We start from the raw sequence: 24119 nt of genomic DNA, 5'->3' as shown, positions 1-24119 counted from the left end.
CCACAAGGGCAGCTTCTGACAAGCTTGCCTTAGGTCTCGATCATTTGCCAATAAACACCATATGTTAATCCTCCTGCTCGCTCAGCAGCCTATCGAGCGCGACTCCGATATCGTTTCCTTTGCCATCGGGATATGCTTCGCCTGATGGTTGTGAGAGAAGAACAGTAAATAGGAGCGAACGCAAGATAAGATGACAAAGGAATTATTCATGATACTTACCGAGTATTGGATGCACGATTACGCCAGGGGCAAAAACATCCAGACTACGCTCCTTCATCCAGTTGTCTATCTTGTCCCATTGGACGCATTGGTGGTGGCCTTCGTCTAAGCCTATTGGGACTCGTGTTCTATCATTGGAGTTAGAAGCGTCATGCATGGTGGGGAATACGGAGCATACGTTGCGCCCCACTGCATTGGGAGAATGCTTAGGTCCGCGTTGCACTGGACAGTCTGGAGCAAAATGTTGAGGCAATGCTCTGTTTTGTCTCAGCTTGGTGTTTACAAGACGACTAGTCTGGACTTACGGCCGTGATGCTTGATCAACATCGACTCTTGATCGGTTTTGTTGGGATAGTAGTGGTCGAAGTACATGAGGTGATGCAGGCGTTTGACACCTAGGGCTGTCAGTCGAACATCGCTGTACTTCTGTTGTATACTGACAGTGTAGGGAGTGATAGACTGATAAAGTAGCATAGTACCCCGACCCATCGGCAAGTTCAACAAGACCTGGTTTGTCGCGATACTCTCCAAGCTCCTTTTTTGTGAGACGAATGTTTTGGTCTGATATTTCTCAATTAGTACCAATGCTCACATCCAGAGATTGGTGCAGCAATTCTCACATTGTATGAGCTCTGCCCATGCAAAATCTGACTCGGGCGAAGGTGGCCCAAATTCCTTGTGCAGCCGGTTCGGGTCGGCTGAACCGTTCCTGAAGAAGATGTTCGTGGTATCCCACGTTTGTGCCTCGTATGCTATGGCGTCTAGTGCTGGTGCTATGCAAGATATCGTTAGGTACTGGCCCTCTCTTGAGAAATGAGCTTACTGTAGACAAGGCTTGGTCCATACACTCCGAAAGGACAGTGGTTTCTGGGCCATTGCCAGATCGCAAGGCAGAACACGAGGTTGAAAGTACAGAGTACAGAGTGGAAGACGGTTGATTTGAAATGTCGGCGATAGAAAGGCTGTTGAGGCCGAAGTGGTAGGTCCTTCTCTAGAAAGCGATCATTGTCGGAGACACTGCTGTCACGATCGTCATATTGCTTGCTGGAGCTCTCAGAGTCCTCTGCTAAAATTGTGTAATGAGCCATCCGCAAAGATTTTCAGCAGGGAGAAGCGGGTTGAGAAAGCTGTCCTATCAACGGAGGCCCAGCGGGAAATGATTATTCGACAGTATAGCAAGAGTCTGTCGGTGTGGTCTAAATGAGATGCCTTGAACAAAATATCATTCATCAGTAGATGTTCCGCAGTCTCAGGCTATACAAGGCTACACAAGACTATAGAAGCTATTAATGATGTCAAGTAGCGAGCTTTACGCATCAGGTATATCTTGCCATGTTTGAGAGACTTTTCTTGTGTCGGAAATGCTCGAGAATGCAACATAACGAAGGACTGGACAAGTCCTGTTCAAAGAATTGCGTGATTGAGGGTTGAGGTGAGACGCAAACCGCCAAATTCAAAATCCAAACCCTGCTTCGTGCGACTGGAGAATCTCAACCTGTTCCACGAACCTTCTTCATCTTCTCGCAGCTCTCGCTTCAAGGCAGTAACTTCAAAGTTCTCCATACGAAGCACCCAGTGCAACGGCGTCCAATTATACTCACCGTCTACCGGCAGATACTCCACTTCTGGTTTTCGTCCTGTATGTCCTGTTTGCGCCAGTTTCAAACATTGCAATGTGACGTTGATGTTGTCTGTCAATGAAAGACGGGTATCTACAGCAGAGACATGGTCGGAGCATCTGTATTGATGGATCAGCGCGTTGTCTACCAAGAAAGGAAGCTCTGAACGCCTACGAAGCACCCAGTAGAACGGCGTCTGGAAGATACTCTTCTTCTCTTTTCGGCCTGCATATCCACTTCTCGTTTTGCATGTCTTCCTCGCTTTGATTTCAAAGACTGCAAAGAGATGATGATATGACCAAAACGGCCCATACAAGCGAGCACGATTTCATCGAAGCAGATGATGAAATTGGTAACGCTCCTGTAGCTGATCAGATGACCTAGACCGCAGCTCATGCATCCGATCAACCGAACAAGCCGATCTCTCCAGAACGAGCACGGGACTCTCATGGAAGCAAGACGACAATTCTTCATGCAAGTACGACGGCTTTCATTAATGCGAGCTGTTGAGACATTGAATCGTACAGCTTATCGGGTAGCCACGATCGACAGCAGCTTTCGAAAGAGACCCGCAATAACAAATTTGTCTTCATCAATTGAAACGCAGCGACGATCGAATGTCCGGGTAAGTGTTGCAGCCTGACCGTCATTCACAGTCGATACTAGTCCAATTCGTAGCTCGCACTAAACTTCGTGACCTCTGCGCCTGGCATTTCGAAGCTGCCCTCGTCAAGCTTAAATATCTTATCAATTCCCCCTCTCTAGTCTCGAAACCAAGCTTTTCACCCCCTCCAAGCAACCAAATCACAGCAACTACACAACGGTGACCCCTTACCGGAATTCTCTTGCAACGTCGGTCAAAGTCAATCAACATGCAACCACAGAAGATTCTCTCTCTTATGGCGCTCTTCGCCATTGGTGCACAAGCTCTACCTCCGCTTCCAAAAGGTGCGTTTCTCATTTAGAGCAACATGATACACAAGAACGACTCACCAATACTTGCTAGCAAACTCTATGACTGTCCGTACTGATGCGGACGAAGCCTGGGAAGGGGGGACTGAGAAACGCACTGATGCGGACGAAGCCTGGAAAGGGGGGACTGAGAAACGCACCGATGCAGACGAGGCCTGGGACGGGAAGCTCCAGCCTCCCCAATAAATGCGCTGGTGCAGATGAAGCCTCGGGAGGGAAGACCGAGAAAGTCTAGTGTGGTGGAGTTGAAAAGGGCTTGGTGAGCCATTTGGGCAGAGCGCTCTAGCAGTAAAGTTGGGAGGATCCCTGTGAGGGGTCGGTGACTCTATGATTTGATGTCCGTTGTTAGTAGGTCTAGAAGAATCTTAGAAGTGCTACCGATACCTCTTTCTCCTTTCATTTCATAGTAAGAGAGGTTGGGCATTTGTCCCAAACGAGTATTTAGTATAGCAGAGCTCCTCTCTTCTTAGATATCGAAAGCAGCATTGGTTCCGAGTGCACCTTCTTCAGATATTCGATGCCAACTCTAGGCGAATTCTACCTCGGGCGCTTGGAACATTCCGAGCGTTACCAATTGTAGCTTAGCCGCTATGATGACGTATCCTTCCTCTCTTTTCCTCTTTCATTCTTTCTGTCATTCAATCGATCACAACGACAATATCATCAGCTTCTCTTTCGCTCCTTTATCGAATCCTTTGGCATGAACCTGAAGCAGATCTCCGAGCCCTAACAAGCTCAATGGGATCGGTCTTGCACTGTGGCCTAAAAACCAGCAGACATTGACTCACGACCAGACTACTGCAAAGTGTCTTGAGATGGTGGACGGGAATTGCTACTGGACCTGGATACGAGCTTAGCAAGAGAAATCCTCTCCATTGCAGCTCCGTGTTTACGCATGACGGTTGCCTCTCTGGATTGAGCCTTTCTTTGCCATCATCCACACCATCCTTCTACATATCTGGCAGTATTGCTGGGATGAAATCCCTGACTTCAAAGCCATTGCCTATTCGTCACTCATTTGGCTTTTTAGCTAGGAGAAGATCCTTTGCACTCTGTACATCACTTAGTTGGCTTTTTAGCTAGGAGAAGATCCTTTGCACTCTGTGCACCACTTGATTAGCTTGTTAGCTAGGAGAATGTCCTTTGCATTCTATACACCACTTGAGTGGCTTGTTAGCTAGGAGAATGTCCTTTGCATTCTGTGCACCACTTGAGTGGCTTGTTAACTAGGAGAAGATCCTTACCACTTGATTGGCTTGTTAGCTAGGAGAAAATCCTTTGCACTCTGTGCACCACTTGCTTGGCTTCTCAGCTAAGATTATCCCCTGTGCGGGTTATTTGCTTGCGCCATTGGTATGGCTTTTTAGCTAGGATCAAAGACTTCACGAGCTTTTGCTTGCTGCGTTGGTACAGCTTTTCAGCCAAGACAACGTCCTTTGCAATCCCGTGAACCACTTGCTTGGCTCCTTGGCTATAATCATCCCCTTTACAGCTGCCAGGATGTGAAAAACCAAAAAGTCCGACATTCAATCAGCGACCATTGCCATCCTACCAGTAGTCTTTAAGAGCTGCCATCTGCCAGTGTGGCCGAATTGAGGAATCTGTCGGACTTCCTCACCAATCAATGGCACCACCGCAAGCACAGAAACTTCCACTTCAACGGGCGACAACTCGCTGAAAAGCATCAGCGTAGCGGATCTTGACGCCTACTCTTTTCCGCTCTATCAACCAGCCCGCCGCAATCAATTCCTACCACCACCTCTTCCCACAGTCGGCGTAAGCCCGCTCCCCACATTTCAAGCATCCCAACCTTCTAGCCTCATCTCACCCTCAACGGCCTCCCTAGCCGACATCTTGACCGTGGCGACCCTCACACACAAAGCTCTGGCCTACTTCCACACGCACCCCTACTAAAATATCCTCATAGACGTCAACCGCAAGCCAAGCGGCAGCATCGAAGCCGAACATGGCATTTTTCGTCAAGTCTTTTCACACGCATCACCGTGCTGTGGGCGTTGGATGCGGTCCTCGCCGCTTCTGGAACAACTGAATACGACATACGCCGCATTCGACGATAGTACGGGACATGGAACGACGCTCAATGCTGTATTTTCCGTGCAGGAAAGGAAACGGAATGTCGTGGTCTTCAGTAGATACTTTGCTCGGCCCTGTGCGCAAGAATGGCGATATTCTTATGAGTCCGTCCGGCCAGAACAGACCTTCAGGCTTTGCTCGCAGCACAAGAATTGTACCACATTTCGGTCACGAGAACGCGGAGCGCCGTTCGCCACTGAAGATGTCATGTTGCTGAGCGATGGTCTCTGCAGCTCTACCTGCGCTCAATCTACGCAAGCGATGGAAGAGCAGGCTATGCAAAGTGTACGTTACGACGGACGTGCTGGAATCAAGATGTTGCAGGTGACCGACCGGACCAAAAGGTGAGTCGTCACACATCGCACTTTACGAGAGGAGTTCATTTGCAGAATCTAACGGGCTCACAGCTTTCGTATGACTTCTGGATCTGTAAGGCATTCGACGTCGAGCGCATGAACGTGTGGCACAGGCATTGAAAGTTTCGACTTGACCATGTGCTTCACGAGAACTGTATTGAAGGACAACGCTTGAGTGCTAGGGAACGAAGATGAATCGGAGGGAAAACACGAAGTTCAAGTGTGGCGGTGTTTATTACCGATCCGTTTTGATTGGTCTGTGTCAATTAATTCGTGCTGTATCGACTTGCAATGACAGAAGATAGTCTGTGCTAGACTATGATTCGTTTATACAAGAACCGATCATTGGCAGCGCACAGTGTCTCTCATAGTGGATAATATGTCAGGAAGTCCTCGATCGCTCACAGCTTGATGGACGTTGGCATAGACCGTCTGCTGGATACATCTGCGGAAGTTTGGAATCCATTCGGGTTCGCCATTGGGAGAGGTGAGGCCACGAGAAGAACGTGGGTCACATCGCGGATTGCCTCGGTGTATGCGCCGGGAAGAGTCAATATCAAGAAATCGGAAAGAAGGTCCATGCGCCAATAGCAATGTTGTTGTTCTCAAGATTCCAGACAGTCAACACCGAAGAGCGTTGAGTCTTCAACACCGCATACTAGCGTCCTGGCATGTCCCATTTAAAAGATTCGTCTTTAGCAGATAGCCACTTACCGAGAACAAGAACCTCATCGTGCAAGCTTGGTCCATACTCAGAGTACACAGAACAAAGATGGCGTCCCTGGAGTCTCAGCCTGACTCCCACGCCGATCGATCTGAGTCTCCATCAGCATCAGCACGTCCATCTCCAAGTCTTGACGGATCAACTTCTATCACCGAGGGTATGCGACCCTTGTCGTTAGCACGATTCCACACAAGCCGACCCGCGGCCGTGTGGGAGCCTGCCCCTGGAACAAGCATCGACACCCTCCTGGCCAAGCACGAGAGATTCACAGAAGCGTGGAAAGCCTCGGAGGCCTACCGAGAGCTGCATGAGTTCTTCACCGACGTCTTACTCAAAATCAACACCTTTCAAATCAAGTCGTGCATGTGCCTATGCCTTGGCAGCATCACGGCAGGACGGCCCTGTCTGGAGGACTTCGATGTTCCATGCACCAACTCACTGTCCCAGTTGGTAGCCTTCGAAAGCTGGGTCGAACTGCTTAGTGAGTACCATCCGTAGGGCTCTATCGAGCAGGGACTGACCGGCGTTGCCATCTCCAGAATCGAAACACCCTATCGAGCAGATGTACATGCAGGACCCGGGGTTCAACGACCTCGACATTGAGTTCCTCGAGCTGAGAGGTTTCAAAGTGATCGAATCCCCCGCGTCGGACGACTGTATGACTCCCGACACCTTTCTGTTCACTCCGGGCGGCGAGCAAGACCCGGTCGTCGCGGCCATCGACGCCGCCCACCCTGCACTCTACATCGGCAACGATCTTCGCGATCACCCTTACATCACCGTAAACCCCAGCATCTTCTTGGGTGGTTACAGGTAAGCCCGTGATTACGAAGATACGCGTCCCCACCTCTCGACGCCAAGCTAATCGATGACTTTTCAGCCCGACATTTCAAGAACAGCTGATGAACAGCCTTCCTGCGGCGGAACCACTGGTGCGCCAGGCCCTGCTGCCATTCATGAACAAGCGCATCCTGAAACCCATGCCTACGTCAGATCTCGCGACGTGGTTGGAGGGCGAAATCATGTATTACAAGCCGGCGTCGGACAGCGAGCTCGTCCCGGTGGCTTTCAACAAGAGTGACGAGGAGCTCTATGACGATGAGCAGGCGGAGGCTTATTGGAGGGAGCAACGAAGTCATGGATTTGCGACAGACTAGAGCGAGCGGAGCGAGGCCGGGAACGGTTCGATCCTGAAGGATCTGCTTCTCCTATCATACGGGCATAACTCAGAGGTTCACGAATAAATTCGATTCTGCTTCACTGTAGCGATGGAGACGTTGAGACCTCGTTCACGTAGAGTCCCATTTCTGTGCCGTTGGGCTTTCCATCACTTTCTTGAGCCGACAGGCTGTGCCAAAGATATTAGGGTTAGAGACTTTTTTGGATGGCTGACCAAGCACATCGTGTACGACATGTTCGGAAAACGCGGATACGTAGCTGATCACGTACACGGCTATCCTGTGTCACGGATCAGGAGTGACGGTGCAAAACCATGACTCGGCGAATTATTCGGCATTTGCTGCTCGGAAGAGATTGAGGGAGTCACGAGGTGCGAAGAGATATTGTGGCGAAATGGTCAGATACTGTATATACATTTCGAATTACTTCCATTGTTCGAGGATTACCTAGAAACTTCAGACATATACTCACCTTTTTTTCCAAATTCCATAATCAGCTCTCTTTCCACCATTGATTGAGTCAAACGGAATATCATTCGAGAAAGGAGTGCAAAGTGTCAGAGCTCATCTACATCACCTTTCCGACCGCTCCTCGCCTTCGACCTTTCCCGTTTGCTCGAGCTGTAGACGCATCGCTATGTTCAGAGCTTTGGTCTGTGCTAAATCTCGAAGGTGCGGTGCTGGCACTAAATTGACACACACTGGAGTAGTATGTAGTACAAGGCATAGCAGTATAGGGCAGGGATGCCCCGAAGCCGGTTCGAGGGGAGTTCCGCTTCCACCGCCAGAAATATTTGCTCGATTTTAAAAGGTTGTTGTTGGTGCCGGAAAAGGAGTCGTTGGAGGAGGGGCAAATGTCGACGTATTACAAGGACTTGCCGGTGCTCTTGGGGGTAGAGGTGGTATCGATGGAGGCGCTAGTAACCCTTGATACAACGGAGAAGAGAGCTGGTGGGATGGAGAACGACGTGGTACTAGAGGCAACGCTTGATACAACGGAAAAGAGTGCATGTGGGATGGAGAACGACGTGGTACTGGACGTTGCAGGAGTGTTAACATTTGACGTTGAAGTACTCGATCTGGTACCCGAGCTTGCTAGAGTGATAGAAGTGGAGGTGGGAGTAGGAGAAACGGTCCTGGAGCTTGCTGGAGTGTTAAGCCTGGAGGCAGGAGTAGCCGACGTGATCTCGAAGCTTGTCGGACTGCTAAGCATCAACGAGGAAGAGGCTGATCTGGCACCGGAGCTTGCTGGAGCGCTGGCCTCCGACATTGGAGTATTCGATGTGGTCTTAGAGCTTACTGGAGTGCTAAGCTCCAAAGTGGTCCTCGAGCTTGCAGGAGTGCTGACTTGAGACGTTGAAGTACTCGGTGTGGCCCCAGAGTCCATTGAAGTGCTAGACACAAGCAATCCATTAGCTGTCATATTGTGAGAGCTTCTGGGAATGCCAGTGACAGACACTCTACTGGTCGATGTGATCATCGAACTTCTTGCGGTGCCAGAGACAAGCGATCCATGGGTTGTGGTATTCTGAGACGGTTTTGAAGTGCTAGAGATGGGCGATTTCTTGATTGACGTCGTGAAGGAGTTTGAAAAATAATCAGTAGCTGCGGCCGCTGAACTGGCGCTCGTAAGAGCGAACGTAGATAGCCTAAAGCAAGAAACATCACTCAGAGCCTCGTAGCAAGTGCCATTTCGAGAAACGTCCATTGCGTTCGCTAGCGTTAGGGTACCGTTGTAGATTCCGCACTGTCGCTGACATTCTCCGGTAGTCTCGCCTTGGGATGGAGGCCTACTGAAGTCGATCCTTTCGTTGGAGTGCAGAACACCTGGCAGGGTTTGGGTCAGCATTGCGTCGTTGATATAAGAGCGTGAATTACGAGAGTTTCAGGAGCGATGTGTAACAAGCTATTCTTTCGCTCCCGCGGCATGTTTCAAGAACTCAAAAGCAATGTGAGGAGGGAGAAGAGAGATGGAGACAATACGTACGACTTAAGGTATAGGATTTGAAAAACGAATCTTGATAGGAGTTTCGGTCATAGACAAATGGGTACGATGTGCCAGCTGATCCCTTACAGTTGGTCTGATTCCATATTGTGATCACCAGGTCGGCGTCGACGGCATTTTGGGGGACATGTGATACACACGGAGCTGTGGCGCTAGTGTTGGTATGTGAAGAGGCAGGTAGGGAGAGCGCGCTGGGAAGCAGAAGCAAAGCGGCGAGAAGGATTTCCATATCACTGTTTCCGCTTTGCGAAATATTTGTGCAGGTACTGTTCTTTGATTTGGTTTGATGGAAAGGTAGAGAAATTTTTTTGAGTCATGAATTGAGCCTGGGATCGCAATGCTATGAAATCAACTGGAATCCGAAACAAAGACTAATCGACATGAGTCTGGAGACAAAAAGTCGATTGTATTATCTGCTTCATTGCAGCGTAGTGGTAGGATGTGAAACAATGGAGCTTTCTTTATAAGGGGAGATAAACAAAGAAACGGTCATGAAGCCTGTGACATCGAAATTTGAAAGACTTTCGCGAGGACTTGAACAAAGAAGAGCAGAAGACATCTTGTCAAAATTGATCCTTGATGTAGGTGGCAGCCATGTAAATCATTAGCCGTTAGTTCCGAATAGTGTCTTACTGGTGCTCCGAGGCATCCCGCCATGATGGAGCGAAAAAGGTGCCCCGGTCTAAAGTGCTTCCCAGATCTAGGAGCACCTTAAAGCTCAGCTGACATGAGGTCTCTAATTTCGGACTGTACTCATAAAAGTCAAATAATACTGAAATAGCAGCATTGAAGCTCGTATTCGTTGGGCAACTCTGCACCTAAGGAGGTTGAAACATGACAGAAATAAAGATTGGAAATTCGGGACTCGTGGTACGAAGATGACATCAACCTTTTCTATTGGTAGCATTAGCTTGTACTAAGGGCATGATGTTTGCCAAAGCTCACAGCAGAGATTATAGCTCATGATTTCTCTTCTGGGAGAGATGTAGCGGTTGATGCGCAACCTCCACTCATCTCCTGAAGCGTGTACAATCTCTCCGTTTGCGTTGTAATCATCTCGCCTCCACGCCCGAGTATTATTTGCGAGTCCCGCAATTAACGATGACGAATCGCCATTTCTAAGAGGCCAGTAAGAGAACCGCTGTGTCCATCCTGTCAGTTGTTTAGGCGGTAAGTGGCTCGTCCGATGAGACCGCACAAAGAGCTGGCAATGTGACCGAAATCCGAAGGCTAGGACAATGACATTGTCCCGCTCCGACACAATGCTGGGCAACATCAAGCTTCGACACTCGTTTCGGTGCTCGACACATCGTACTTTTGGCACATCCGTCTCTCTATGTCTGCAGATTCCTCTTATCGAAGCTTTTTCTTTCATCGTCCTCGATCTTCGAGCATACAGTTCCCCGTTCGACTCCAAAGGTTCTGTCCAAAGGTCAATCTCAGTCTGCAACCATTTCAATTCTCGGCATAGCACTCAGGAACAAGGGCTATGGCCCCATCAAGAAAGAAGAACGTCAGCATGGAGCACCGCACTCGTTCGAGGAGCCCTATGACCCGACCACAGCCGATCCGCACTCGCGAGGAGCTATCATGTCGAGAAACACGTCGCTCAAGCTCGTTGAGCTTGTCTTCCCGTGATCACAGAATTCCTATCGACTGTCCCTTCCCAGGCTGCAACGCGACAACAGTGCACCAGCACTATGATAACGTGCAGTTCTTCAATCCTCACCCAGCTCCAGAGACTCGACATCGTGGTTATGCGAGCTCTCGGCGTGTTACATCCTTGCAACCTAACGTCGTCAACGGAGTACCGGCAATGCGAGGCCAAGAGACGTTCGGACCCGAGATTTTGGACGAAGAAGAGGCAGCGCAGGAGCAGGATGGGAATTTACAAAGTTCTGTTGCGGGCGGTGATGAGAAAGACGTCCAAGAGAAGCCAATAGAACAGCGCACTTTGATCACCACTCTCAAAGTAGCGGCTCCAGAAGTGAGGAATAATGCGCAGAGATTAGTGGCTCTAGCAGATCTTTCTAAGGAGCAACAAGCAGTTGGGGAATTCGATGGAGCGGCACTGGAGGAGTACACCGTGATGGACGAGGGAATCTCCGATTTGAGTCCTGGTGATCCAATCACAAGTAGGCGCACGTTGGACTTTGTCGAAGATTTGTTAACCCCTCTGCAGACGATTCCCTTGGAGATCGACTACGAGACTATCGCAAATGCGTGGGATTCCAGAAGAGTGCAACAGCAGCCTGAAGAGTCACCAACAACGACCTCGCCAGGGTTGCAGGATGTGTTCGACGAGTGGCTGGTCCCTAAGACACCAGAGCAAGCTTCCGAGACGCTACCGTGGGATATACAGAGCTTGGGTCATTCCTTGAATGACCTGAGTCGGGAAGATGGGGACCGCGAACTGCCGTCAAATATGATGCGTCCACCTCCGGACTCCTACAAGCGGCAGTTCCCAGCGACGATTGAAGACGGAGATGATTTCGAGGCGATCTTTGGACTCTCTGGGAAGGACTGAAGTCGAGATTCGCTCAAACACTGAGGTGAGAACAATGTTAGTTTCGCATAGATGAAACGCTTTTGAGGAGCAAGGCCACTGAATTTCGCGCATAGACTCTTTTGACCCAAGCATCTTTAAACTATTCGGTTCCGGTCGTACATAGACCCTCTACATCATTTTCCAAATGCTGTAGATAATGAAAAGACTGAAATTGGCTCTCAAAATCTCGCTGGCTATGCATTAATAACAGGTCCAGAATCCTCCCTCGGCTCATCTGTCACTGCGAGGCTTCTTCCAAATGAGGAGTGCTGCAATATAGTCAACGGGAGTCTGATCCAGTCTCCTGCTAGGATCAGAAGATGTTGCGTCTGGCCCATGAATGGTCTGCATCGAAGCCGAAGTTGGCTCTGCTGTAAACGCCCAGACCATCGGGTCGGACGATTTTTGAGCCCTAGGCTCTCTCTCCGTGCTCTAGTCTTCAACAGAAGCTTCAGAATCAACATTCACGACAAGCTCCACGGGCGAATCTTGGCCATATGGCGAGCTTGTGCTCGAAGCCAGGTTCTGGACAGCGGTTGGAGGAGCGTCTTTGAGAGCTCAACTGTAGGCCGGTGAAGTTCTTTGTTCATCTGGGCTGGTGTCGAACTTCGTCCTACTCGTTTCCAGGGGAAGATCCATGATGGTAGGCCGCAATGGCGGTCGAACAGTGTCCTGGGGATGGATGGATGGATCAAGGTAGACGCTTTCGGCTAGATTGCGCGGCTTTATAGATAAGATAAGAACTCTTGGCACCGGCGCCAGGCACCAGGCTGTGTTGATCATTATTACTCACGAAAGGTGAATATCTTTCTACCGGAACCGCAGATATTATCGCTGGAAAGTCTTTGCGGGATGCAGTAACCATGACTTCAGCTCGGCCATGACCGAATCCTCGAAGCGCAGCTCCACGCTGCGTGTCATCACTGCGCCGGCCAGAGCTGTGTCTAACGCCTCATGGCTCTATCCTTTCAAGGCAAGAATAAATACTACCTGACCTCAGCCGATTTGTTGACATTGCTGACACGCTAGCTACAGGGCATCTATTACTTCTGCGCTCATCCGTTCCTATGGCCGCTCCTTCGCGCCCGGCTCCTCCCAAGCGCTCTCCTGTCACTCTTCGTTCTCACCAACCTTTTCCTATGGACATATCTCCCCCAGGTACCCGTCCAATCACCACGATTGAGGGGACACGTGCTGATCCAGACCCAGGTCGCTCTCCTAGCAGTCTTCCACGGCCATCTGGCATGGCTGAATGCCACGTTCCTCGTTCTGGGTGAAGGGGCCGCCATCGTGTCCCTTCTCTTCGAAGCCTTCTTCGTCGACGAAACCCTCGTCGACGTCTTCGACGCCGTCCTCGTCAAACAAGGCTACACGGACCTGATCGCGTCCTCTCGCATCCTCGACCCCGATGGCTCAGACCCTGTCAAGCAGCTCGGCAAACCCACGACGTCCGCCGTCTACTCGCCCTTCTCCTTCCGGCAGATCGCCGAATTCATCATCTTCCTACCTCTCAATTTGATCCCGGTGGCGGGTACGCCCATGTTCCTGATCATGACTGGGTATCGCGCGGGGCCGCTGCAACACTGGAGGTACTTCAAGTTGCTGGATTTCACGAAGAAAGAGAGAGACGCATTCATCAGGAAGAGACGGCTGCGGTACACGTGGTTCGGGACTATGGCATTGCTGCTACAGCTAGTGCCTGTTTTGAGCATGCTGTTTCTCCTCACGACAGCTGCAGGGTCTGCATTGTGGGTCGCAAAGCTTGAAGGGAAGAGACGAGCCTTGGAGGCAATACCAGAAGATGAAAGAAGCGAGCGATATGCGGATGACGAGCCTTGAGAATCTCGTCTTTTCATGGACGATTCTCTGGACCGGAAAGCCGATTGTCTCCTGGACCTAAGTGCCGTTATTAGTCGTACACCCAAAGCAGATTCAAAGACATCGTGGAGGTCATTCGAATTCTCCATTTCAATCCCTATGACCAGTGGCCTCTTTTGATGAGGTAAGTATGCCGTACTATTCCCTGTGCGCTAACGGCTGACCCGCTGTAACCTATCTCTAGTCGGCGGGTCTTTGTCTGCTTTTAGCTTCCCTAGTCACATCTGCAACACCCCGTCGGGCTTAGCAGTCCCTGATCGTTGCACACCTCGCTTAACTTGCCTCATCTTGCCTTAGACCCGTAGGATTGGATCAACGTCTCGCTCGCCGCTCCCAGTCTGCGTTGGAACTCTGAGCAAGACCGCGCGCAAACACTCCCTCCGGGCAAGTCGGCCGTGTGGCATCTCTCTCGCCCAGATTTAGTGCACTTGTAGGTGAACGAGCCACGGCAATCTGGTCAAATGGAGTCACAGAAACCAGCACGAATCTTTGTTGTGAACTAAAATCAAGACATGTCTTTTCAATTATCTACTCGAAACAACAGATCGCGACATTATCAATTATAGCAAAACGTACTAAAGCAGCTCGTACAAGCAGCCGGCAGCGCATCTCCCGTCTTCTTCACAATCGCACAAGCCAAGCACGTAGGGAACGTCGCGTTTCCCCCCATCGTCGCCACCTCGCCTCCATTCGCGATCATGCCACTCGTCTCGGAAGGAGAATACTCCAGCTTCGCCGTACTTTCGCCGCTGGGGAAGGTGTAATTGTAGTTCGGCAGATACACAATCGTGATCTTGCTCGCGTCGTTGCATCCGAAGAACGTGGGCTTTTGGTTCAAGCCTTCGCCGAGGAACGTTGCCGCGGGCGGTATGACGGGCATCTTGGTCAGGCCCGCGAGTTGCGCTTGCGTGTACGTTTGGTAGAGTTCGCTACCGTCCGGGAAATTGCCGCTGGTGTCCGCGGAGTTGTCGTTTACCAGGATGACGCCGACGCTGCGGGCGGGCTCGAGGAGGGGGAAGAGGGGATTATTCTGGTGGGATTCGCCGCCGTCGACGAGGGTAAGTTCGGGCTGGGCCTGCACGAGGGTGGAGTGGGTGTACTTATAAAAGGGGTTGGGGTAGGTCGCGTATTCATCCATAAATGTCAGGGCGTGGGTCTGTGCTACGATGGCGGAAATGTTGGCGAGGATGCCGGGGACGTCGGCGACAAGGGGGAATGTGGTGCAGAGTTCGTTGAAGATGTCGGAGGAGGTGCCGAGGATGTATCCTGGGAACGTTAGCTATTTGTTCGGGATGGGACAAGAGGAAGGTATAGTACCAAGGTTGTCGTAGTTGGTCTCGCAGGTTGTTTTGGTGGGAGAGCCATTCGAGAGGGATGTTCCGAGATACTTCGTCTGCGTAAAAGCGTTGACGCCGGAATCGAAGCTTCCAAACTCGTATGGCGAGAACTCGTAGATGACTGTGTTGTTTGGAGGAGTGCAGACTCCTGTGGCAGTCTCGACATTCAAGCTGGTGATGATTGGGAATGGCACATTGTGGCTGGTAAAGTTAGAGAAGCCAGTGATAGACGACAATTCAATAGCAACGCCCCCATCGGTACCCTTCAGAAGTTGGTATGCCAAGAGTCTTCCGTACACATCGACAATAGTAGGCGGGTAGCCAGCTGCGTTCTTGGCAACAACGTCGGCTGAGATCTGAGCATAAGCACCTCCAGCCTCCAAGTTCTCTGGCACGAGAAGGCTGTCGGCAAACGCAGTCGTCCAAAGGGTAGTTTCTAGGTTTGAGATGGTAGGGTAATTGTTACCAGCGAAAGATGACAGGAGCCACCCTCCTCCGGAAAGACCGGCCTGGTAGGTAAGCCCCTGGTAGAGACCACTTGTGCCAGCATTACTATCCCGTGAGTCCAAAGCTTGGATAACGCCGGCACCCGTGAGGAGAGAGCGCAGTCCACCTCCGCTGGTGGTGAGGGCTACTGCTGGCAGATTTGCTGTGCTGAAAGCCGAGTTCACCTTTGTGAGCCATGCACCAAGCGCTGCAGACGCAACTGGGGCGCGAGATGAAATGTATGATGACTCAGAGGCGGAGATGCCTGTTGCAGTGCGAACCAAGGGGGTACTGGGACAGGTTGCTGGAACAGGAGCATATCCAGATAGCGCTGCTTGTACGGAGGAAGAAATGCCAAAGACGAGAATAAGGGAAGGTAAGAGAGGCATCGTGTATGTGTAGGATATTGAGAAATTGAAGAAGAAAGGCGGTCGTGAGATTGAAGGTATACTTCGGACTTTTAAGGGGAGGTATTGCTTAATTCAATTAGGCATTCAAGGCTCTTCGGTAGAGGCGGCGTAAGAGAGAAAAAGAGCAGTATGCCACCTCCTGCGCAAGCGCAACGGTCCAGGCTCAGACAAGTTCATAGTGAGCTCTCAACACGTGCAGGCGTGGTGGCTTGGGGTTGTTTTGATTCCTGGAATGTGGCAATGACAGCATCATGCAGCTGCCTCATCTGTCAAAAGTTGACTTGAGAATACCCAATCGTTTTGTCCCGCTTATCTCAAGGACTTTCAAGACACATATGTGGTAGTCAAGAGTGAAGCATTCGGCAATTTAATGGCCAATACCATGATCAAGTGCAGCAGCGTGGGGCCCAGTCGAAGAAGATCTTTTGCCCTTAATCTTAGCGCCGAGCGGCCGCCCCCTTTGCGGGCAGTCACATGAGGCAACCGAGGTCGGAATTGGCCTTAGCCGGTCCATTTTAAGACCACCATGTACTATACATGTATTTTGTATATTTGATCATCCATTCGATACACATTGTGACGCATCATCGCACCAAAAATAGCCGCACAGCCTCCTGCCATTGAACCCACATTCTCATTCCAAATTTAACTTGCAGTACGTGTAGGTGCAAGAAGAAGTCCGTTGGGCCGATATTGCGCTCCCAGTAGGCAACTATTTACTGAACCCCTGCATCAACCGACTGTTCCTTGCAGTTGTCATCGCCGTTGCTGCGGCCGTCGCTCTCCCCAAAATCTCAAAAATAGGTATTTCCGCCGCAAACCCCTCTGCGATCCATGTCTTCAGCTCGATCGCTAACAACGAATCCACCCCATATGAGTGTAGTGACTTGTTCGTGTCGATTCCTTCTTTTGATGTCGAAAGACTTCGTGACAATCTCTTGATCAGAGCCTGCAGAACGATGGAACCGGCCTTAGAAAGAGAGCCGGCGCTTGCAAACAGACCTCTATAATCGATGAAGTCTTTGGAGTTTCCCACCGAGAGCTTCTGATCGCTATTGACCTGATACATATGGCGAAGTAAAGGTGTGCGCATCCAAAGCGCCTCTTCAACCCCTTTTGAGCGCAGGCTCGCAGGGGTCTCGATACCCACGACGGTTTGGCACGTTTGCGTCGTCAGGGTGTCTAGTTCTGGGTCGCAAAGATAGTCGAGAAGGCCGAAAAGTTCGATTTGTTTCAGTGGAACGTAGAGATCTGAGTCTGGCATACGGTGTAGAGGGAATTCGTTCTCACTCAGGAAACCCTCGGAAACCATGACGCGGAGGTCTATAGAGACTGCTTTTCCCCTTTGTGCGATGCGGTAGTGTGCAAGGGCGTCTTTGTATGTGTTCCCGGCTGCGTACTCGGCTTGTCCTCGCTGTCCTGCTATGTTCTTTGGCAGGAGCATGTGAAGTTTCCATGAACAATGCATCTTTGAGTCAGTACCTGCTCTCCAGTCTTCGTAGGACATATCTGCGAAAGCATCCTACTTAGGAGACAGGAAATGGGAGTTGACTAGCTCTTGATACCATGCTCGCCTGGATGCTTTCCCGCAAGGACCCAACCCTGATCCACCTTTCAAGTGTGCCATTTTCCTCTCTGGTGGGGTACCTTTCCGCCCTGCGGCCACAAGATGCAATACGGAAAAGAGGGGCAACAGAGGAAGAGCCAATCCAAGTGACCACGGCACACATCTGGTGCTCAAACGACGAGTCAGCCAAAAGTACAAGTGTCGTCCTCAGCGAGCTGTGCACTCCCCATCTTAGAACCGTGTTTGTAGGCCTGTAAGGTCACAAGGCTAGCCCAATTGGCTGTCAGCCACTCGATGCTGCCAAACCAGATCCTCGTAATGATGTTGCCTATTTGTCCTGGGCTGTACAAATCATGTGATATTTGGGCGTAGTCTTGTATGTGACAGTCCATTCAAAGCGACCTAGAAATCAAATATTCCTCTTGATTTCTTGGGGTTTCTAAGCAAGAGAATCAGATGTGGTGACCACAATGTCGTTCTCAACACGAATGTGCTGCGCCTTTAGATCGGAACCGCAGTCATTTCGAGCGAATTGACTGACATTGTCCCTCGCGCTCCAGTAATTGTCCACCAGACTTCTCTCATCCGCACTGCTTTTACCAATGCTCTCCTTGCCATCGGTTAGACGATGAAAGCATGGCTGAGGGCGATGGACTTCAGACCTAACGCTTCTGTGTCCCTCGAGCTTGATATTCACCGTGCTGCGCTCGTAACATCTGTCACCGTACTTAGGCATCCATTTCGTGCTGAGACGGGTGAGAAGGCTGTCTTTGAAGATGCGTTGAGCGAGCGGACGTAGCGCTGGTAGGCAAGCTGCAACAAGGTAGATGCCTGGTTCGATAATGGTCCATGACATGAGTTCCACAAACGAGAAAGTACCATCAGTTATAGCATCGTTCCGAAAGAAGGTCGCAAAGCGAAATATTGAGGCTATCAATCCGACAGAACCAGTCAAGAATGTCAATGTCAGTCCTATTTTCTGGTGTCTTGTGACTTTGAGCGATCCAGTGAGACCTCCAACAAGAAATGTCATGATCAAAGTAACAGCTAGGACATATACAATCCTTCGATACGATTTTGTGGTGAATAGTCCGAGGTACATGCTCAAGATGGAGAGTTTTCGCAAGGTCACCGCCACGAGATAGATCCATTCGACAGCCATAAGGAGCTTGGCCCAATTCACGACTTTGTTAGGGTTTGTAGCTTCGAGCGCCAGGAGATGCCTTCCGACACCACCGAACTTTGTCATGGCTAATTAGATATGCGTCAGTCTGCGAGTTCTTGCAATCTATACGTAAGGATACTTGACTGACCTATTGCCAGAACATCCAGAGTGAGACAGAATGGTCTAAGCTCTTGGCACGGAAGTATAGTACCCACCAACCGATGCCCATTATTGTACCCTCAGTAAACAGTTGAATTGGTGGGCAAGGTATATCCAAGCCGGACTGCCAACGTCTTAGACTTCTCGGCCGCACGAGTAGTGCTGGACCCTGGCATAAGATACTCGGATCGCCTTGCCTTTTGCTTATCTGTGGGGATCAATTCCGGGAACCAAAAAGGAAGGGACGGACCCGCCGGCCCGTCGGAGCAACTGGGATCACTCATTGGTATAACTTCTACTTAAAGTATACATACTGTACATACCGAATTAATTGGCATATAAAAAACCACATCATTATAAGGCCCCTTTGCATATAAAATACCGTTCAAAATAACGGTTTTCAGACGTAGGCCATAATTAGACTGTAAGATAGGGGTCCTAGTAGCCTGCTGAGTAATGGTACTTTATTGTACTAGGCCCCCAGGGCAAAATCAGAAGTACCCTTACAGTAGCAAGGCAAGTAGAATAATGAGTAGTCGGAGTAGGTACTGACCATTTGCGGTACACTACCCCCGTACAGAGGTATTTTCCCGTCTAAAAAGAGCGTCTCTCCGAGCTCTCTGATTGGCGACAGCGAGCTTAGTAAGGCCATTGACTAGCGCCTTAGGCCATACGATACCACAGTGTTATAAGGCCCCTTTACATATAAAATACGGTTCCAAACGATGATCAGATGGACGCTTCGGCTATATGGTAGTATCTTATATGCCAATTAATTCGGTATGCACTTTTATTCCCGAGGGTCCGCATCATTGCTTGCGTCAGCGTGGGCGTGTTCGCAAGGGTTTGCCACTTGAGAACTAGGTCGATTGCATGCGCAGACATGATGTACTCGTATGAACCAGGATGTGAGGCATTCTTGAAGTACAACAATTCTTATAGACTCTGCGTTCCTCTGTCTTACTGGGAATCCCGCCCACACTAATAGAGTGCAACACACATGGTTCAAGAACACCATCTGATTGCGTGTCTGAGCAATGTGCAAGTAGCTTAGATTGGCTGAGTATCAGCCTTGTAGCCTTGCCTAGGAGCGCTTGTCACGAATACCGAATGGCGCTTTATGTTACCGCGTTTGCTTCCGAAATCTAAACCAGTCTCCGTCTTCAAGTGATTCCTCCATGTCTGCTGCAAGGATAGGAATATGATTCGGTACGCTTTCTCAAGATCGGAAGGTTCAGGTTCAGCCACGAACAAACCCATCTCCTCGACAACACATGCTTCGAGTGGACCTCTATCACAGTCAATCGTAGGAACCTCTGTTCTAGGTATTGGACAACCTTGCTTTCACGACCCCGGGCGCCTCTGCATCTTGCTCGGTGACAGTTTAGAGTTCGCACTCAACGTCTTCGCGATTGACAGACGAACAGCGGACCAAACAACTGAAGATCATGACTACCCGCGAAATTGAAGGTGGAGAGACTGCTCCTGACTATCCGTTCGGAAAACCAGAAATTTTGAACAACATCGTCGATTCCAGAGCTGAGCGGACACCTCGAACCTTGTACGCAGAATTTCCTGTTTCGACCACTGGTTATGAGGAAGGGTACAGAAAGATCACCTATGAAGACTTGGCCAATGCCGTTAACGGCGCCGCATGGTGGTTGGAGAAGACACTTGCTCGATCAAAAAAATTTGACACCTTGGCCTACATAGGTCCGAATGATCTGAGGTACAATGTTCTAATATTAGGAGCTGTCAAGGCCGGACACAAGGTCAGTTGAAGCTTGAAGCGAAAGATATAGCAGGGGGTGCTAACCCTGGTTTGAGTATCAGATGCTCCTTACTTCACCTCGCAATAGCGTTCCAGCTCATATCAACCTGTTCACCCTTCTTGACTGTACCGTCTTGCTTGTACCGAATCCGCAGCCACCGACGATCTCTCAGCGAGGCACAACGGTGATGATGTAGAATGCATGTAGATTCAGTGGTGGGGCCATCAGCTATTATGTAGCTGATGGAGAACAAAGCACTGCTATCTATGGCTAGCTACATGAAAGGAACAATGATGGAATTGCATGGAAGGATTTAGGAAGGACGCATGCATAGAAGGAACTAGACACGCTGACACTCCCCCTGTCTAGTGATATCTAAATATCTCTATTCCAACGCCAAAATCATGTATCATTCTAGTGCTCTGGTCCAGGGTCCTCCGAATCGCTCTGATTGTTCTGGGTGTCCTCGGGATCGCTCTGGTTTTTTTTTTGGTGTTCACACTCCTCCTTGACTCCCCCAGTCCAATGACATCCGTTTAGGATCCTCCGAATCGTTCAGACCGTCCTAGGTATCCTCGTGTACTTATTCTTAAGGTCGTTCTTTGGGGTAGATAAGTAGTTGTTTTGAAGTGATGTGGGTGCCTACCGTGTAGGGCTTGATGGGCGGCTTGTTGTAGGGTATATCGAGTGATTGACTTCGTTTGGGATGTACTGGCGTCTGGTACGGGCATCGGACACAGGCATCGGGCATCTCTGGCACTGGCTTCTGGTACTGGCTTCTGACACTGGCTTCTGACATCCTGTTGAAAAAATCCTCCCCTAACGGCCTTGTTGTAAATAAGTTTGTGGTTCGTCAGGCCCAATAAAGGGGACGATAGTGAGATTTGATGCGATATCAGTCTATCATCGGCATCAACCCAGGCTTATAACCTCTCAGCGAGGCACAACGGTGATGATGTAGAATGCATGTAGATTCAGTGGTGGGGCCATCAGCTATTATGTAGCTGATGGAGAACAAAGCACTGCTATCTATGGCTAGCTATATGAAAGGAACAATGATGGAATATGCATGGAAGGATGTAGGAAGGACGCATGCATAGAAGGAACTAGACACGCTGACACGATCTCCGCGCTTACCGCTGCTCACAAGCTTCGTGTCGCTGGAGTTTCAAACCTTGATGAACTGATCAGCAAGAGACATCCTCATTATCCCTACACAAAAACTTTCGACGAAGCCAGCCATGAACCTCTCCTTGCCTTCCATAAATCAGGATCTACTGGTCTTCCGAAGCCGATTGTCTGGTCCCATGCCTTTGCGGCGGCATACATCAAGATGACACATCTGGATCCGCCATCTGGATACAAGTCTCGTTCATGTTGCCTCCTTTCCATGCTGCAAATCACTGCACAACCTTATGCAACGCGATTATCTATCGAACAACCATAATCTATCCGCTTGCAGCAGCGATCCCGACGGCACAGGTCATGGTGGACGCACTCAAACACACAACGACGGACGTTGCTGTTGTTCCTCCAACTATTATAGCAGAAATTGGCAAAGACAGTGTCATGTTGGACTTCGTCGCCGAAAGACTAGAAACCCTACTCTACGCTGGCGGAGATGTACCTCAAGCTTTTGGTCATCCTGTTGCATGCAGGATGCAGCTAGTGAATATATACGGGGCTTCAGAGATGGGAGCTCATCCCTCGATTCGACCAGAGGGTGCGTGGCCACGCGAAGACTGGAAACACGTGGTTATCCATCCAGATACTGGAGTCGAGTTCGAGCACCATTCGGATGATCTACACGAACTGTGCATAGTCAGAAATCCAAAGTTCGAATCCTGGCAACCTGTTTTCAAATTGTACCCTGACCTCCAGAGATTCCCTAGCGGAGATCTCTTCTCACCTCATCCATCCAAGCCCGGGCTTTGGAAACATCAAGGCAGGTCCGACGACATTATAATCTTCCTAACAGGGGAGAAGACCAATCCCACCTCTATGGAAGAGCGCATTAACAGCCATCTTGAAGTTCGCGCAGCGTTAGTCGCTGGTGCTCAAAGGTTTCAAGCTGCCCTCCTCATCGAACTCGCGGCTGAGAAGGCTCTTTCAGCTGCCGAACGTGCGGAGACCCTTGAGCGCATATGGCCAACGATCCAAGAAGCAAACAAAGATTGTCGTACTCATGCTATGATAGACAAATCACACATTCTTTTCGTGAATCCCAACAAGCCTATGTTGAGAGCAGGGAAAGGCACTGTGCAACGAAGGCCAACTCTAAGCCTATACGCAGAAGAGCTACAAGCTTTATGTGCTGACGCGGAGAAAGTCACTGTTCCCCATTCAACAGATGCCAAACAGGTTATCGATGTACACGACCCTGAAAATACCTCTTCCTTCATACGCGAGACGATCACTAAACGCACCGGTTGGACTCAATTCGGAGATGGAGACAATTTTTTCCTGCTAGGCATGGACTCCCTGCAAGCACTCCTCACCACACGTGATCTGAAACAAGTTTTGGCCGATTCGGAGATTGCTGTCAGCACAGTGTACACTAACCCTACAGTATCTTCGCTCGCCAGTGCAATATCAGAGCTCTCGGCCATGAGTCGGCAATCACAGGTTTTTTTATTAGCAGGCACGTCAGCAAGTGATTGATGCGACCTTTCAGGAGCACAAAAATTCGATCGACAACCTCGTGAACGACTTGCAGACAAAACCAACTAAGTCAAGTGCCGCTCGGATTGCGGGAAACAAGAACCATACCGTGATTTTGACTGGGTCAACAGGTGCAGTGGGTTCATATCTGCTCCAGGTGCTCTCCAATTTCCCATCTGTATCGCATGTCTACTGTCTAGATAGAGCGTTGGATTCTTCATCTACTCGATCACAGCGAAACAGGATCCGCAGGACCACGAGTGATTATCCCTCAAATCGAGTGACCTTCTTGACTGCAGACATGTCGCAACAGAATTTCGGCCTCGAGCGTAAGACGTACGAGGCTTTGTTGACTCAAGCCACTGCGGTCATCCACAGTGCGTGGCCCATCAAATTCAACCTCCCATTGTCTGCGTTCGGGCCGCAACTTCTTGGAATAACTCGGCTTGCCGAGTTCGCTGTCTCAGCAGCACCCTCAGTCATTCAAATGCCAGAACAAATAAGATCAACACAGTGCCATTCCAAGCTTGGCTCCAGAAAGTTCGCACAGATGCTGAAGCGGTCGGCAGCGCAGACATTGAGGCGATGCTCAAAGTTAACCCAGCGGCTAAGCTGCTGGTGTTCTATGAGAAGCTTGCTGAGGAAGACAAGAACCTGGAGTTTGAGACATCGAAGACCGAGGAGGCTAGTTCGAAGATGAGGGTTATTGGAGAAATACAGCCCGGATGGATTGAGCGCTGGGTAGGGGCATGGTTGGCTGTTGGCAAGGAAAGGGCACCGGAAGTGCCTGATGAAGATTTGTGAGCTTCAACATGCATATGGTGGAAGCGGTCTGAAGTCAAGTTAGCTACGGCTTGGGTTCAATAAGACGAAGGGACGGGTGTGTGGAAAAGATCGTGGAAGGCTGGGAAGCCGCATCACCTCTGATAAGATTCATGTTCTAAGCTACTAGGTCGCTATTATGTCCAA

General features: G+C 50.0%; 10 protein-coding genes across 10 annotated transcripts; 6 read left to right on the top strand and 4 right to left on the bottom strand.

Moving 5' to 3' along the window:
• Positions 1 to 64: 64 nt before the first annotated feature.
• Positions 65 to 1307, bottom strand: HO133_005816 (uncharacterized protein; the record flags this gene model as incomplete). Its single annotated transcript, XM_037296721.1, has 6 exons — positions 65 to 141; positions 220 to 450; positions 525 to 614; positions 661 to 780; positions 840 to 992; positions 1043 to 1307. 6 exons carry the CDS (start codon positions 1305 to 1307, stop codon positions 65 to 67), a joined length of 936 nt encoding a protein of 311 aa, XP_037147902.1.
• A 1403-nt stretch (positions 1308 to 2710) lies between these two features.
• On the top strand, positions 2711 to 2996 carry HO133_005815 (uncharacterized protein; the record flags this gene model as incomplete). The annotated part of the gene is made up of 2 exons (XM_037296720.1): positions 2711 to 2786; positions 2845 to 2996. 2 exons carry the CDS (start codon positions 2711 to 2713, stop codon positions 2994 to 2996), a joined length of 228 nt encoding a protein of 75 aa, XP_037147901.1.
• A 3036-nt stretch (positions 2997 to 6032) lies between these two features.
• On the top strand, positions 6033 to 7141 carry HO133_005814 (uncharacterized protein; the record flags this gene model as incomplete). Its single annotated transcript, XM_037296719.1, has 3 exons — positions 6033 to 6465; positions 6524 to 6797; positions 6865 to 7141. The coding sequence occupies 3 exons, from the start codon at positions 6033 to 6035 to the stop codon at positions 7139 to 7141; spliced, it is 984 nt and encodes a 327-aa protein (XP_037147900.1).
• Positions 7142 to 7799: 658 nt separating this feature from the next.
• HO133_005813 (uncharacterized protein) lies at positions 7800 to 8514 on the top strand (the record flags this gene model as incomplete). The annotated part of the gene is made up of 2 exons (XM_037296718.1): positions 7800 to 7814; positions 7900 to 8514. 2 exons carry the CDS (start codon positions 7800 to 7802, stop codon positions 8512 to 8514), a joined length of 630 nt encoding a protein of 209 aa, XP_037147899.1.
• A 2142-nt stretch (positions 8515 to 10656) lies between these two features.
• Positions 10657 to 11694, top strand: HO133_005812 (uncharacterized protein; the record flags this gene model as incomplete). Its single annotated transcript, XM_037296717.1, has 1 exon — positions 10657 to 11694. The coding sequence occupies one exon, from the start codon at positions 10657 to 10659 to the stop codon at positions 11692 to 11694; it is 1038 nt and encodes a 345-aa protein (XP_037147898.1).
• Positions 11695 to 12595: 901 nt separating this feature from the next.
• Positions 12596 to 13554, top strand: HO133_005811 (uncharacterized protein; the record flags this gene model as incomplete). Its single annotated transcript, XM_037296716.1, has 3 exons — positions 12596 to 12688; positions 12751 to 12873; positions 12925 to 13554. The coding sequence occupies 3 exons, from the start codon at positions 12596 to 12598 to the stop codon at positions 13552 to 13554; spliced, it is 846 nt and encodes a 281-aa protein (XP_037147897.1).
• Positions 13555 to 14149: 595 nt separating this feature from the next.
• On the bottom strand, positions 14150 to 15805 carry HO133_005810 (uncharacterized protein; the record flags this gene model as incomplete). The annotated part of the gene is made up of 2 exons (XM_037296715.1): positions 14150 to 14859; positions 14911 to 15805. The coding sequence occupies 2 exons, from the start codon at positions 15803 to 15805 to the stop codon at positions 14150 to 14152; spliced, it is 1605 nt and encodes a 534-aa protein (XP_037147896.1).
• A 733-nt stretch (positions 15806 to 16538) lies between these two features.
• On the bottom strand, positions 16539 to 17270 carry HO133_005809 (uncharacterized protein; the record flags this gene model as incomplete). The annotated part of the gene is made up of 1 exon (XM_037296714.1): positions 16539 to 17270. One exon carries the CDS (start codon positions 17268 to 17270, stop codon positions 16539 to 16541), a length of 732 nt encoding a protein of 243 aa, XP_037147895.1.
• A 562-nt stretch (positions 17271 to 17832) lies between these two features.
• HO133_005808 (uncharacterized protein) lies at positions 17833 to 18642 on the bottom strand (the record flags this gene model as incomplete). The annotated part of the gene is made up of 1 exon (XM_037296713.1): positions 17833 to 18642. One exon carries the CDS (start codon positions 18640 to 18642, stop codon positions 17833 to 17835), a length of 810 nt encoding a protein of 269 aa, XP_037147894.1.
• A 1523-nt stretch (positions 18643 to 20165) lies between these two features.
• HO133_005807 (uncharacterized protein) lies at positions 20166 to 23954 on the top strand (the record flags this gene model as incomplete). Its single annotated transcript, XM_037296712.1, is given in 4 exon segments — positions 20166 to 20489; positions 21972 to 23114; positions 23131 to 23558; positions 23645 to 23954. The coding sequence occupies 4 exon segments, from the start codon at positions 20166 to 20168 to the stop codon at positions 23952 to 23954; spliced, it is 2205 nt and encodes a 734-aa protein (XP_037147893.1).
• Between the last annotated feature and the right edge of the window lie 165 nt (positions 23955 to 24119).

Source organism: Letharia lupina (assembly GCF_014066315.1).
Source record: "Letharia lupina isolate WasteWater1 chromosome Unknown contig_22, whole genome shotgun sequence".
Classification (NCBI taxonomy): domain Eukaryota; kingdom Fungi; phylum Ascomycota; class Lecanoromycetes; order Lecanorales; family Parmeliaceae; genus Letharia; species Letharia lupina.
This window is presented reverse-complemented; position numbering and strand designations above follow the sequence as displayed.